At 38.2% G+C, this 14,353-nt stretch overlaps 2 protein-coding genes and 1 non-coding gene across 3 annotated transcripts; 2 read left to right on the top strand and 1 right to left on the bottom strand.

Moving 5' to 3' along the window:
• Window positions 1-6,332: 6,332 nt before the first annotated feature.
• On the top strand, window positions 6,333-6,812 carry LOC110108848 (pollen-specific protein C13-like). The gene is made up of 2 exons (XM_020839680.2): window positions 6,333-6,480; window positions 6,574-6,812. The coding sequence occupies exons 1-2, from the start codon at window positions 6,333-6,335 to the stop codon at window positions 6,810-6,812; spliced, it is 387 nt and encodes a 128-aa protein (XP_020695339.2).
• Window positions 6,813-9,017: 2,205 nt separating this feature from the next.
• TRNAQ-UUG lies at window positions 9,018-9,104 on the top strand. The gene is given in 2 exon segments: window positions 9,018-9,055; window positions 9,070-9,104. It is a non-coding gene; the product is annotated as a tRNA-Gln (tRNA).
• A 2,490-nt stretch (window positions 9,105-11,594) lies between these two features.
• LOC110108849 (calmodulin-like protein 7) lies at window positions 11,595-12,140 on the bottom strand. The gene has a single exon (XM_020839681.1). It carries the CDS (start codon window positions 12,138-12,140, stop codon window positions 11,595-11,597), a length of 546 nt encoding a protein of 181 aa, XP_020695340.1.
• Between the last annotated feature and the right edge of the window lie 2,213 nt (window positions 12,141-14,353).

Here is a 14,353-nt window from a genome sequence, read left to right as displayed (position 1 = left end):
TCATCTATAACATAAATATGAAGGCAGCCGTTTTAGCCATAATGGAAGAAACTAACTAAGAGCTCAACCAGTGAGCATGCTGAGCCATAGAGAGTTGACAGTGTGTATGTGAAAATTCTCTTCAGAAGAACGATGAAGAGCGCAGTAGCTCGAACAAGCATGAAGATCCTTTTCTGAATCTTAAATTCTTAATCTTTGACAGGCGACCTCTTCGAGAAGCTTTCCATCTCCTTAATTACTACTTCAAGAAAAGCTATTTTAATATTATAACATTTAGTAAATAATCGAATCAGTTTAAGTAAAATATAATTTTATACACTAAAAATTTTAAATTTTAATTACAGATCATCTCAAAATTTTCTTGAGTTCTTATTTTGTATAATTTTTTTTATTGTGCTATCATTATTTGTCTTGCAACGAAACTATAATCTCACTCAATAAATACTTAAAATAGAAATGATATATCATCAAAAAATTATCTTGATCAAGCACGAATCTTGAGGAAAATCAGGTTGGAAGTTTCAAAAAATTAAATTTGGGACCATCTGAACTCCGATTTCATCAAACTTATAGTCGAATTGAACATCTCAGAAATACGAACCCATCGACACTAAATTCAACTCAATCTGAGCACAAATAGGTCCAAATCAAAGACTCGAAGCACTATTGGAAGATTCAAACCACAATTTGAATTAACAAACGGTTTCCAAACATGACATGTTTATAGTCAAATCGAGCGGCTTGACGATACGAATACAACGAGCAAGATTGCCGAATTCCGATATCATTAAGTCATTTAAATATCTGACAAACGGCCCACAATCAAGAGATTTAATGTCGACAGTCCATCCAAATCACTCACAATTTTCCCTTGATCCTCCTCTGATTTACGGGTCATGATAATCTCAAAAAACTATAAATAACATCTCATTTCTCTTAAGAGGGGACCCAAGTAAGAAGAACAGAAGAGAAAGAGGGAAGAAGCTCTTCCTCGACTATCGCCGAAGTTCCACCCGACTTTCAAGTGACGCCAGAGTTCTACCCGACTTTCAAGTGACGTCAGAATTCCGCCCGACTTTTAAGTGACGTCGGAGTTCCGCCTGACTTCCAAGTAACGCCGGAGTTAATGCCCGACTTTCAAGTGACGTTGCAGTTCCGCTCGACTTTCAAGTGACGCCGGAGTTCCGCCAAACTTTTAAGTGACGTCGGAGTTCCATCCGACCTCCAAGTAACATTAGAACTCTCTCCGACAAACAACAGACACAAGTTTTCTGATACCAGCATTCTGATATCCATGTGCAACTGAATTTTAACCCATGAGTTGATTATTGTAATCTGATTGTCCTAAATTTTATGGACGAGTCAGCCTCTTGTAACTCAAGCAAACATTAGTGAAATTTTTTCAACTGGGTGTGGCCCCGCGGTTTTTCCTTTTCCAGGGCTTTACACATAAAAATCCTTGTGTTTTATATCTTTTTTGTTTGTGTGCTGGATATCCGTACAATGCTGAGATGAAAAATCCTAACTCTATCGTCTTGTAAATTCTAGCCTGCAACAAGAAACAATATAAAATTTTAGATTATTACCGTTGGATCCAAATATGTTCGCCGGTGATTCTCAGACTTTACTTTTATGAATTAATAGGCTCACGACGTAACAATAGATAGAAAAAGAAAGAGTGTTAAAGAGTGAGAAAGAGAGATTCTAAGGATTATATATCATTAATAGGGGTGTCAAAAATTAATCCAGCTCGAAATCTGTTATGAGTTGTTTTAGTTTTAGGCTTTTTTGCTCATGCATGTTATCACACCTTGGTAATGCTCTATAAATAGAGGCCTTGGGTTGATGTAAGAGTTGGGGAAAATTAATGAAGCTTGAGGTATTTTCCTCCCCAATTGTTGTCTCTCTCTCTCCCTCCCTCTCTCTCTCTCTCAAGAACATCTTCCAAGATCCCAACAAATGGTATCAGAGCTAGGGAGATGGAGGAATGTGTTCTTGAGGTGTTCAAGTTGCCGGCAACGCACAGAAGCTGACGAACGCGGAGGTTCCGCGATCGGCACAGCAGGCGAATCAGACGGAAGCCATAACCGGGAGTTTGAATCGGCCTGAAACGGTTCGGACGCTTGCCTGGAGTGGTTGGACGCGCATATGGTGCGGCTTCATGATCTTGGACGGAGGTGTTGTTTTGTCAAGAAAGAGCTGACGGGCACGGTGGAGATTTTGTGTGCAAGGCTGATCGAGCCGACAGACCGGAGCAAGTCGGCCGGACGTTTACCTGAGTTCGGATACCGGAGGCACGGTGAGAGGCGAAGTAGAGTCGGCTGGAGGCAGACGCATGGGCTGGCGCGATCGGGACTAGCGGGACGAAGGGTTTGATCGCGGGTAGGACCGCATGTGGAGCACTCTTGGGCCTCGCCTGGAGTAGAGACAACGGGAGCCTTGTGCTGAGCGGGCGGTTGGCATGGAGTCGGGCCTGGAGCGGGTTGAGAAGCCTAACGTGGAACAAGAGATTCAAGAAAGCAGCAATTAAGATAATAGATGGCAAGAAGGCTACATGAAATCGAAGCAGAATTTGCTTGTTTTGTTTGCTGGTTAGAGATGCTTTGGGTGATCTTGAAAGTGGAAGAATGAATGAGGCCGTGGATGAACAGTTTGTGACAAGATCTTGTTGAAGTTCTTACGGTCAAGATTCAGATGGAGTCCGGAAGGCATCTGCAGAGGTGGAGAGAGAGACTCTTGATCTTGGATTCGATCAAGGTGGAGAATTATAGGAGCATGTTGAAGCATCAAGAACCTCATTGAGGCAAGATGATCGCGAACTTGGGATTGGACAGGTGGATTGTGCGAAGTCGCAGGTAGGAGCGCGCACGGGTGTCCAGGGCGATCGGTTGGATTGCAATAAGTTCGAATTCTTATGAGGAGTGGTTCTTTGGTTTTTTGTAAAACTAAATCAAGGTGGAGATTGTTATGAGTTGTTTTAGGTTTAGGTTTTTTTGCTCATGCATGTTATCACACCTTGGTAATGCTCTATAAATAGCGGCCTTGGGTTGATGTAAGAGTTGGGAAAAATTATTGAAGCTTGAGGTATTTTCCTCCCCAATTGTTGTCTCTCTCTCTCCCTCCCTCTCTCTCTCTCAACAACATCTTCCAAGATCCCAACAAAATCTTACCAAGACCCGAACAAAAAATTTTCAGGTTCAGGTTAACCTGTTTACCAAACTGGGCGAGTTCGGATTCCATTTTCTGACTTGTTTATAAAATCAAGTTTGGTTCGGGTTGACTCGGAAACCTGAACTCAACATGGGTTGACCCGAAAACTTGCACCATCCCGCTCAGTTGCTCACCTCGTCGTGCTCGCTCAGTCACTCATGTGACTCGCGCCCACAGTAGCCTCACCGTGAGGCCCTAACATCCGATCTTGACTCCGTCTGCACAGCAGCACGTCGCACATAAGTCCGCTCACCCGCCCTTACCTGCACAGTGTTGTCTGCGGATGTTGTTCTCGCCTCACGTAGTCTCTCCCTAACAGCGATAGTTGTCACCTACATACCACGCCGAGCCATTGGCCGCAGTTGCACTCGAGCGTTTTGAATCAAATTGGTCCATGGGTTGGGTCGGGTTCGAATTGGGTCAACTAGTGTCTGGTCAGTTCCGGGTTGGTCCCATACCCAACTCATAACCCGATTTTGACAACCCTAATTACTAGTCCATCAAATATTATAAAAAATATGTAGCAATTAAAAATTAAAAATAGGGCTAGACAATTAACACATAAACTATTATTGATCAAGTGTGACCACTATAGATCTGAGAGATCAGTACTATATATCCGCTGAGTGTCGAGTGATCCTTAATCCTTGATCATTAAACTTCGCTCTTCCGTTAGTGCACTTTTAATCTTCCTCATCACAAGATATAATGATCTTGAGACCGTTGGCATGTTCGAATATTCAAATACATAAATATAATCTCTGAAATTATTAAAATATAGTAATTTAATTTTTTCCTTGCATTATAAATATTTTATTGCAAAGTATTAATTCTCGCTCGTTTTCTTTTGTGATGCTTTCGACGTCGTTTAGTTTACATGCAAAAACTTATTATTACTTGTTCTCTTCGAACAAGTTCACACAAATTTCCAAAAAGTTAGCTATTAACAAAATTAGAAAAGCTGCTTCACCACAAAATAATTATTTTGTGTAAATATTAATTTACAAAAAAGTCTTCTTTATAAACTAAAGACATAGTGATTTTCGAATGCAGCATATTTATATTATTTTCGTCTTTTATAGAGCATAGGTAAATTATTTATTACTTAGTACATTAGTTTTGAAGTTATAAAATTCAATTCAGTGCATTCCAGCTATTATTATTAGGACGTTTACTAACCCTATTGGGCTAAGCTGCGCAATGTTCTTCATTAGAAAGATATTTAAAGCAAATTGAAAAAAAAAAAAAACTATTTATTTAATTCGACTAAAAGACAATTTTTGCAATTTTATGTAGTGAAAGAACCCTTTATAAAATATTGAATTCTCATTGCTTTGTTTTACAGACAATTTTTTTAATTGTTTTGTATTTTAGATTGCAATCATATTTTTGTTTCGCCAACTATATATATTTTTTATTGCTTTTCAGAAATTTTTGTCATGAAATACTATTTTTTTTGCAACCAGAGTTGGTTTTATTGAGCAATGCTCGCAAACTTTCTATTGAGTTGAGCTTGAGTTAACTCCCGAAAAAATTCGGCTAACTTATACTTCTATATTTGAGCAACTTCATTGAGATACTAAATTACATATATTATTGAGATTCAAATACTCACAAAAAACACTAATTTACAAGTTTACTTTAAAAGACATTTGTCCTTATAAGATAAAAAGATATTCCTATAAAATGAAAGAATTTGCGAACAATATATAGAGTATATATGTTGGGGATGAAAGTTAAAGCACGTGATGAAATTAAAAAAAAAATGCAGCAGAAAAAAGAACATAAGAATTTATCGTGAAAAAACTCGAAATTGGGAAAAAACAAGGGAGTCACATCATAACAGGAAATCATTATGAAAATAATGAGAAATAAGTACATATTTCTCTTCTCTCTCCCTTACTCTTTGCTTTTATTCTCTCATACACAAAATACAAGAGAAAGTCAAGTAAATAACACCAGGAGCGGATCCAACTTCGTATTTGAAGATGGGCAAGCTCCATAATATAATAATAATAATAAAATGTTTAAATTTTCTCTAGAATGGTGTGCTAAATCTAAAGCCTGATTTGATTGAGCATTTATTTTTTCTTATTTTTCAACTGCGAAAAATAATCGTCCTTAAGCCTAGGAGTTCAAATACATGTATTTAAAAAGCAGTTACCAGTTAAATTTTGTATGGAAGCTAGCTTCAGATTTTTGTTGATCGAAGCTCGGTTTATTGGCAAACATAAAATTCGTTATAAAATACATAAATTTTGCCTGCCAAAATTGAGTTCCTGTATAACAGACAGACATCATTAAAAAGTTCAATTCAACAAAAACCCATCTCAACACCAAGTGTCCATGTCAACATCTCAGATCCTTAAAAGTAGGGTGTCAATTCGGGTTGATGGGTCGGGTTTGGGTTGAACCCGAGTTGGCCCGGCTCTAAACGGGTCAACCCGAACCTTAATGCATAATAAAATAAATTATAAAGGGAATGTAATTTATTTGAAAGCAATTTTTATTGTTTGGCTTGTTTTAAAATAAATGTAGTGTAAAGCGGAATATTGATAGTGTTTAGTAATTGCCTGTGGTGGTGGAAGGCTATGGGTGACAGCTGGTTGGCGTGGCTGTTGGTGAATGATGGCGAGTACGAACGGTCGTGAGTAGCAATGGTAGCCAACGAATTAGAGTTGTAATTAAAATTTCATCATTTTATGATCATTTAAATAAGCTTTTTTTGTATATATCTACAAATAATCAAAGAACAGTTAATTCCATTTCAACAATGACAATATGGCTATAATTAGGAACCCTGAAATTTAAACTAAATTGAGAATTATAGCTCAAAATTAACCAAAATATCGCTTCATAGAAGCTCAAATTGTGAGCACCACTCAAGCTTTCTAAATTAGGAAGAAAAATAGCAATAAACTCGGTCAAGTGTCCATCCCTCACCTCTCAATTTTCCAGCTCTCTTTCTCCAAAAATAGAAACCAAAGACAACCACACAGACCTAACAAATCCCCCTTTTTATAAACCAGAATCCATGCCCTTTCTCCATCTAAGAAGGGGTCGGGAAGGTAAATCAATCAAAATAAAGAGAAAGAAGAAAGGCAGAAAAGTCGATCATGGCGATGACAAAGTTCGAACTCATCGGCACCCTCTGCCTCATTTCTTCTATTGCCTTAGTCTCCTCCAGTGACACCTTCTCCGTTCAAGGCCGTGTCTATTGCGATACTTGCCGTGTTGGCTTTGAAACTAACATCACCGAATACGTCTCAGGTACTCACATATATGTAATCAACTAAAAGACATATCAATTGATCGAGTAATGAGTAATTGAGCATTATAGATATATGGTGTTTATGATGGCAGGTGCTAAAGTTAAGGTCGAGTGCACGCATTTTACTACAAATAAGGTTGAACATCATAACGAAGGTGTAACAGATTCCACCGGCTCCTACAAGATTAATGTGGTAGATGATCATGAAAATGAGATTTGTGAGGTCGTGCTCGTCGAAAGCTCCCTCGAAAATTGCAAGGAGATCGAGATTGGCAGAGATAGGGCGCAAGTATTGCTCGCGAATGAGGCAGTTGAGATGCAACTTGAATGAAAGTTTCAACTCCCTGTATAAATTCAACTGTCAATCCTTTTCGACCCGGTAACAATCTATTATACATCCAATATCTTTCTTCTTGGATAGTCATTTGCACGTTGAAGTAAACGTACCCTACATGTTGGAGGCATAAACAATCTGTTATACATCGAAATAGATTTTTATGCTTTAAAAGTCACCTCTAATAAACCAATGTTCCTTATAAGAATTCTCAAGGTCAACAAGCCATTGCCAAAGAGGCAATCTACCAAGTCTTGTGCAACTAAATAAACTATATACCAATATTATAAATATTAAAAATAGAGAAGTTGCAATGAATAATTTGATCAAAATCATCAATACTAGTTAAATTAATATCACTTTTACAAAAAACCCAAATTTTATCAAAGAAACATCATACAAATTTTATCATCATCAAATCACTAATAAAACACATGAATCAGATACAATATCTGGTTTATTTATGAGAATTCATAATGCTTACTGACTAATTTCCACAAAATCAACTAATTAATAAAAAAATTAAATACAATAAACTACCATCAAATTATTTTAAGAAGCAATGAGAAAGTCATCCCAAACATAAGCTTACAACTGAACACATTATCAGCTTTTGTACAACAATTGTACTTGTATTAACATTTTTTTTTTTAAATCAGAGGTAATGCTTTTGTGATGAGGCTATTATCCAAAAAGGAATGCCCAATAAAATTTTTACGAATTCTAAATTCATTTTTATGCATTCAAATGTCATCCGTTACTTCACCCATTTTTAAATACACCATAAGTTAACTCTGCTCTCGCAACCAACCATCACTTGCTATCATCCATAAACTTTTCACTAAATTCATTTACAGGTCGAAGCTTTGCAGTTTTATTATTCATCAAATTAAGGCTTCGTTTGGAACGATTGTACTAAAAAGTTATTTTAAGAAGAAGTAAGAAAACCGTCCCAAATGAAGCCTAAATTGGCTTTAGATTAACTTAAAATTCCATTTGAAAGCATTTACAGGTTGTATAAAACATTAACTAAACTTTTCACATATGCACCATAACTCTCTCCCACATTTTTAAAGTATAAAACATTAACTAACAAGATAATATCAACAAATAATCAAAGAAAAACCATTAAAATTAACCTTAAAAGAGAAATCGGTTTGTTTGGGGTCGGAAACGGTCGGCGGTCGGGCGTCGGAGTAAAGGGGTCGGCGGCGGTCGGACTGGGGATGGCGGCGGTCGGACAGGGGTCGGCGGCGGTCGGAATGGGGTCGGAGGCCGGAGTTCCTTCGTCGGGGGCTGATCGGACGAGCGGAGGAGCGATATGAGCGAGCGGCCGAGAGAGAGAAGGAAACAGGGAAAATGAAATGAGCGGAGCGAGGGGGCTCGTATTAGGGCTTTTACCGGCGGTTTTCCGGCGGTTTAAACCGCCGGTAAAAAATCACTTATCACCGTCGACTAAAACCGCCGGAAAACCGACGGTTCGCGTCTATATCCGGCGGTTTACCGGCGGTTCAGACACCGTCGGTATTACCGACGGTTTATCGTAGCTAAGCCGTCGATTAAGCCGTCGTTATCGTCCGACGGCGTAACCGCCGGTTTAGCCGTCGGTAATACCGACGGCTTCTAAACCACCGGTTCAAACCGCCGGTTTTCACTGTTTTTCCTGTAGTGTTGGGTTGTATAGATGCTAATTTGTCATATTTAAATATATATTTTTTATCTTTTCGGGTTAGGCATGGGTTGAGATTTTTCGCTGAAAAGTTTCATATTGATTATATTCGTATTTGATTATTTTTTGGTCAAATTTGAATCTAACTATGAATCTAACTTGGCACCCTTATTTTGATATGTATTTGCATGTATCAAATGAGCTCTCAATTTATTATTATTGTTGACTTTGTATATATCTTATTCACATAAATTATCATAAAAAAATCTTTGAAATACCATATTTTATTTTTATATCTATGCATTTTTATCATATAATTGTCTTTCTTTTTCTACTTAATAAATATAAGATTAACTCATGTGAATGAACTCATTTAGCCACCCAATCTGACTTGAGCTAGCACGAGTGATTTGAGCTGTACAATTCTGGCTTTTAATTTTGATATAAATAATTTATAAGACTTAGCCACCTTATCGACTTACACAGCACCAATAAAAAGTATTTAAATACAAAAAGTAAATCTTAGAAGCAAATCCGTTGTAGTCTAGTTGGTTAGGATACTCGGCTTTGGATACTCGGCTCTCACCCGAGAGACCCGGGTTCGAGTCCCGGCAACGGAAATCTTTTTATACGTCACCAAAATTTTTTCAAAAGAAACGTCTTTCCATTGCGGTGTGGGATTTATCGTTTTTTCATGCAGTGGAAATAAACTTCCTAAAATGAAACCTTCGAGCAGCTGCTCGTTTCTTCTCGCATCTCGATCTTAGCTTATTTTTTGCAACAAGTTTTAGATTATCTTCTACTGAATAAACAACGTTGAATGAATAATTTCTTAAATAATTATTATTAGAATGATTAATCGCAGCAGAAAGGGTTTATATAAACTTTTTCTTTACATCATTATTACATGGCATTGGAATGGTCTATCAGATTCATATTGCGTCTGTAACTCTATAAGATATTGCTTGTTTGGTTGAACTCCTTTAAAGATGGGAGACTTGAGACTTAGTAAACAATTGTCTACCATAATATTTGCTTGTTTGTTTAGGGTTAAACTCCTTTAAAAAGGGGTGACTATTGACTAAGAAGTCAACAATAAGTCTTGGCACTCGTATTGGTGTGGACGGTGTATAATGATCTTATACATTGATTAACGTTGATCATTGTTGTGTTCTGGAATATTTGCGGTGGTAGAGAAATATAAAATTTAGCGTCTTAATTTTATATGAAGATTCAACACGCATACAGATAAAAGAGCACGGGTACAGTATTCGTAAAAGACACTAGAGTTTTTTATGTGGAAACCCCTAAAAAGGGGAGAAATTGCAGGGTCTTGCCCAATTTAAATGAATTCACAATTGTTTGCAGTTGATTACAAATGAGACCCTTTCTTTGGGGGAAGGTCTTGGCTCGATATAGAAAATATACATAAAATATTGTGCATTACATGGTGGGAATTGAAAGAAAAAGTGTTGACATGTTCGTTTGGTCGGCAGGACCATAGTCGGCGAGTCATGTCGGTTGAAAGTACCAAAGTCGGAGGACGATGGTCGAAAAGATCATAGTCATGTGATGGTTGGAAGGGTCATAGTTTGCGAGAGGCGAAGGTCGGAAAGACCATAATTAGGTGATGGTGGTCGGAAGGATAGTAGTAGTGTGACAACAGCCAAGGAGACCGTAGTCGAGAGATGATGGTCAGATAGACCAAAGTCGGCGAGTGACAGAAGTCAGAAATCGTAGTCGGGTGACGGGTGACGGTGGTCGAAAGGAACGTAGTTGGTGGGCGTCAGAGATCGGAAAGATCATAGTCGGGTGACAGTAATAGCAATGACCGTAGACGTTGGGAGAAAGAGGTCAAAAAGATCATAGTTAGTGACGGGGGTTAGATGAACCGTAGTCGGTGGGCGAGAAAGGTTGAAAAGACCGCTGGCTGGCGATGGCGATGGCGATGGAGAGGAAATACTACAATAAATGGTGGCAGGCATAAGTCCGACGACACTTGGAGGTCAAGCGGAAGACCGACAATAATTGGTGGTTGGGCGTAAATCCATCATCAATTGGTAACTAGGCATAAATTCAGCATTAGTTAGTGGCTGAGCGTAATTCTGGCCACAGTTGGTGGTCAGGCGAAAGTCCACCAACAGTCGGTAGCCGGACGTAAATCTAACGTCAGTTGTTGGCCGGGTGAAAATCTGGCCACAATCGGTGGCCTGTGGTAAGTCTTACAACAGTTGGTGGTCAGACGAAAGTCGATGGTCGGACAGTTGTTGAGAAGCAGCTTGGTGGCAAAAGAGATCTCAAATTTCTCTTCCTCGCTTCTCTTCTTTCCCTCTCTCGCTTTCATCCGGTCCCTCCTTTCTTCCTCCACCCTCATGTGAAGAATGATGGGCTATTTATAATTTTTTTCGAATTACATGGCTAGTAAATATGGAGAAAATTAAGGGCAAGTTGGGAGTGTTTTGAACAGACGGCCGATATCAACTCCCTTGATAGTATACTGTTTATCGAGTATTTAAGTATCTTAATGATATCGACATGCAGCAATGTTAGACTCGTTGAATTTGTTTCGTTGATCCGTCACATTTGGAAATCGTTTAGTCATCCAATTTATGGTTTGAACCTTTCAAATGCACTTCGGGTCTTCAATTTGGACTCATTCGGGCTTGGTTTGGGTTGAATTTGGTGTCGTTGGATTCGTCTTCTCGAGATGCTCATTTTGACTATAATTTTGCTGAAATCGGAGTTCGAATGATCCCAGATTTTAATTTGAAAGTTTTCAACTTAATTTTTCCTTGAGATTCACGATTGATCCTGCTTAATTTTTGATGATATATGAATCATCAACTTTACAAACACAGGCTTTGTTTGATGAGACACTGCAGCTGAATTTTTTATATTTACTGAATCAGCTTGTAATTAGCTTTCAAATAACATAAATGCCTGCTCTACATTCACAATTATCCATATTCATAGCGGTAACTTCACAGATTAATTTGGTTACACACTTCAAACGCTTCAAAAAAAAAAAAAGACAGTAGGTTTTCACCATAAACATACGCATACTTTCTGCCGAAATATGTATAGCATTTATATACTTCATCATTAATAAATTAAGAAGCTTGTTCAAGTAAGCTTTTGAACTCCTTGAATCCAATCCTTCCATCTCCATCCAAGTCAAAGTTGCGAATCATTCCTCTACACTCCTCCAATCCAATCCCTTCTCTAAACCCCAATCTCTTCAACACAATTCTAAGCTCATTAGCACTTATAACTCCATCACCATCCTCATCAAACACAGCAAAAGCTTCCTCCAACTCCTCCAAGCTCGCCTCCTTCTCCTCCAGCAACCTATAAGCTCCTTCAAAAACTCCGGCATCCTCGCAGTATTCATCTCCTCTCCACAATCCAAGCCTCCTCATCACCACCAAAGCATCACTTGCTGTAATGAAACTTCTTCTGCTCTCGTCTGCTCCGTCTTCATCCTTTTTCGAAGGAAATAAGCTTGTTGAGAGTGTATTGAACTTGGTAATGATTATGAAGGGGATTGTGTTCATAAATGGAGATTTGGATTTAAGAAAGTGATGGAGAAAGAAGAAGAAGAAATAAACGGTGGTGAAAGTTACAAGAATTGAATTGTAGGCAACGAAGAGGTTCATGTCCCGTCTTATTTGATGAAAAGAAACGGGTCGAGTGAGCTGGGTTCGGTCTGCATGGAGATACTGAATGATTGTTTTATAGGTGGAGATTATAAATGGATCTTAATGGTGCAGGCGAATGGAAATTGCTTGGAAAATGGCTATGAAGTTTCCACCGCAGTGTTTAATTTTTCTGATTTATTGCTTTCACTCTTTACTCTCCATCAAGTTTCTTTTCTATGGCTTCTTTTTAGGAGCACTGAGCTAGTTAAGTTGCCTTTCAGTTTCAGCCGGAGCTGAGTCCTGAGGGATAGGACAGTTTCCTGATGAAAAAAATACAGCATTTTGGAATTTATCCTGTACAGCATATTGTGTCAAGGAAAGCTCGTTTTCTATAATGGTATTAATATGAGTCATTATCCTTCTGGAGGAAAAATTATTAGGTGCCAAGTGCATACCATCCGTACAAATACTGGGTACCGAGTGCGGGTACTGCTAGGTACTCAATGCTTGTGCGGACGGTTCTCCCCGTCAGCACTCCGCACCTAATAATCTCTCCCTTCTTGAGGGCCTCACATTATTGCAATTCGAAATTCCAAATTTTAGATTTGTTTTTTTTGGAACAGGATATTCACGCGTTGTCACCCCCGAAAGGGCGCTTGGCGGTGTGACTAATCCTCGGTTGACCTAGAAAAGGCACATATCCTAGAAAGCTCCTAGCCTGCACTTGATTGGGCCCTCCTTTAGAGGCACAGCCACTCGAGGGGAATGAAACACGTGTTGGGGGGTTTCCAATCATACTCGCCCACCAACCATGCTAAACAACGGTGGATAAATTTTTAGAATTTAATTGACAGGATCTTAAAAAGTAGGGGTTAAATCAGCCTCTCTTTTGATCCTTAAACACGTGATTGATGCTTGAATAAATTTAGAGTTAAAATGAAAAAAAAAAATAGAATTTTGAGTAAACTTATTTTTAAGTAGAACAAAAAATTTAAAATTTCTATTAAAGGGAAATTTTTTTCCTTAAGATGGGTCAAAGAAGTGATGACGGACACTGTTCTTGATTAACGTAGGTGACGCGGTGGCTCTTGATCAAGGTAGCGAAGCTTTCGAGATGTCTCTTCTTTTTTTTTTGGCCAATTTTTTGTGAAATTGGACTATAATGGAGATTGTTAGAATTTGGTACAATTTCATGTTAGCTATAGTTATATTTTCTTTAGGCATTTCTTTGTGTAGTCTTGTATAGCCATTAGTTAGAGTCTTTCATGAGTTTGTTTTTAAATACTTGCAAAATAATGTAATAGCTTTACAAGCCAAGCAATAATATTCAAATTCTATTTGCTCTCCCCTTCTCTCCCTCTACATTCAAGAAGCTCTCTCTTCCTCCAAGAATCCAAACAGATATTAAGATGATTCATTATCCTTCTTGAGAGCCTCTCATTATTGCAATTCGAAATATCAAAGTTTAGAATTTCATTAAGGGGATCTTAAAAGGTATGGGTTAAGATTTAGTTTGGAATGATTTTTTTTTTTGCTGCTTCTTAAAATAATTTTTTAAAATAAAAATTTTAACTTTTGTATTAAAAATTATTTTAAAAAGTAGTAAAAAAGCCGTCCCAAATGACACCTAAACCAGCCTCTCTTTTGATCCTGAATAACATGTGATTGACATGTGCATAAATTTAGAAGAAGAAAAAAAAAAGAATTGAGTAAACATATTTATTGAGCAGAACAAATATTTAAAACTTTTATTAAAAGATTTTTTTTAAGATGAGTAATTATTCAGCTTGAGCTCTATGCAGATTTGTCCCTGCTAAGAACACAAGAAGATTAGGGGTGTCAATTTTTGACACGACCCGAATCGGTCAACCCGAACCCCACCCGAAACGGGTCGGGTTTGTGTTCAACAAATCAACAAGTTTTAAAAATCGGGTCGGGTTCGGGTTGACCCAACAACCCGAAATTGACCCGAAAGTGACACGAAAACTCATATTTGACCTGAAAACCCGAGATTGAACGTTTTTGACCCGAAAATCGAAGATTGAACCGATTTTGACCCGAAAACTAACAATTTTGGGTCAACCCCGGGTCATAAGTGTCTGGTCGGGTTCGGGTCCGAAAACCTGACCCGTTTTTAAAAATGGGTCGGGTTCGGGTTGACCTGAATAGTGTCGGGTCAGTTCCGAATTCGACCTGAATCCAACCTATTGACCCGAATTGACACCCCTAAA

This window comes from Dendrobium catenatum, unplaced genomic scaffold (genome assembly GCF_001605985.2).
Source record: "Dendrobium catenatum unplaced genomic scaffold, ASM160598v2 fragScaff_scaffold_625, whole genome shotgun sequence".
NCBI classification, from domain to species: domain Eukaryota; kingdom Viridiplantae; phylum Streptophyta; class Magnoliopsida; order Asparagales; family Orchidaceae; genus Dendrobium; species Dendrobium catenatum.
Note: the sequence above shows the minus strand (reverse complement) of the source record. Positions and strands in the feature narration are given on the sequence as shown.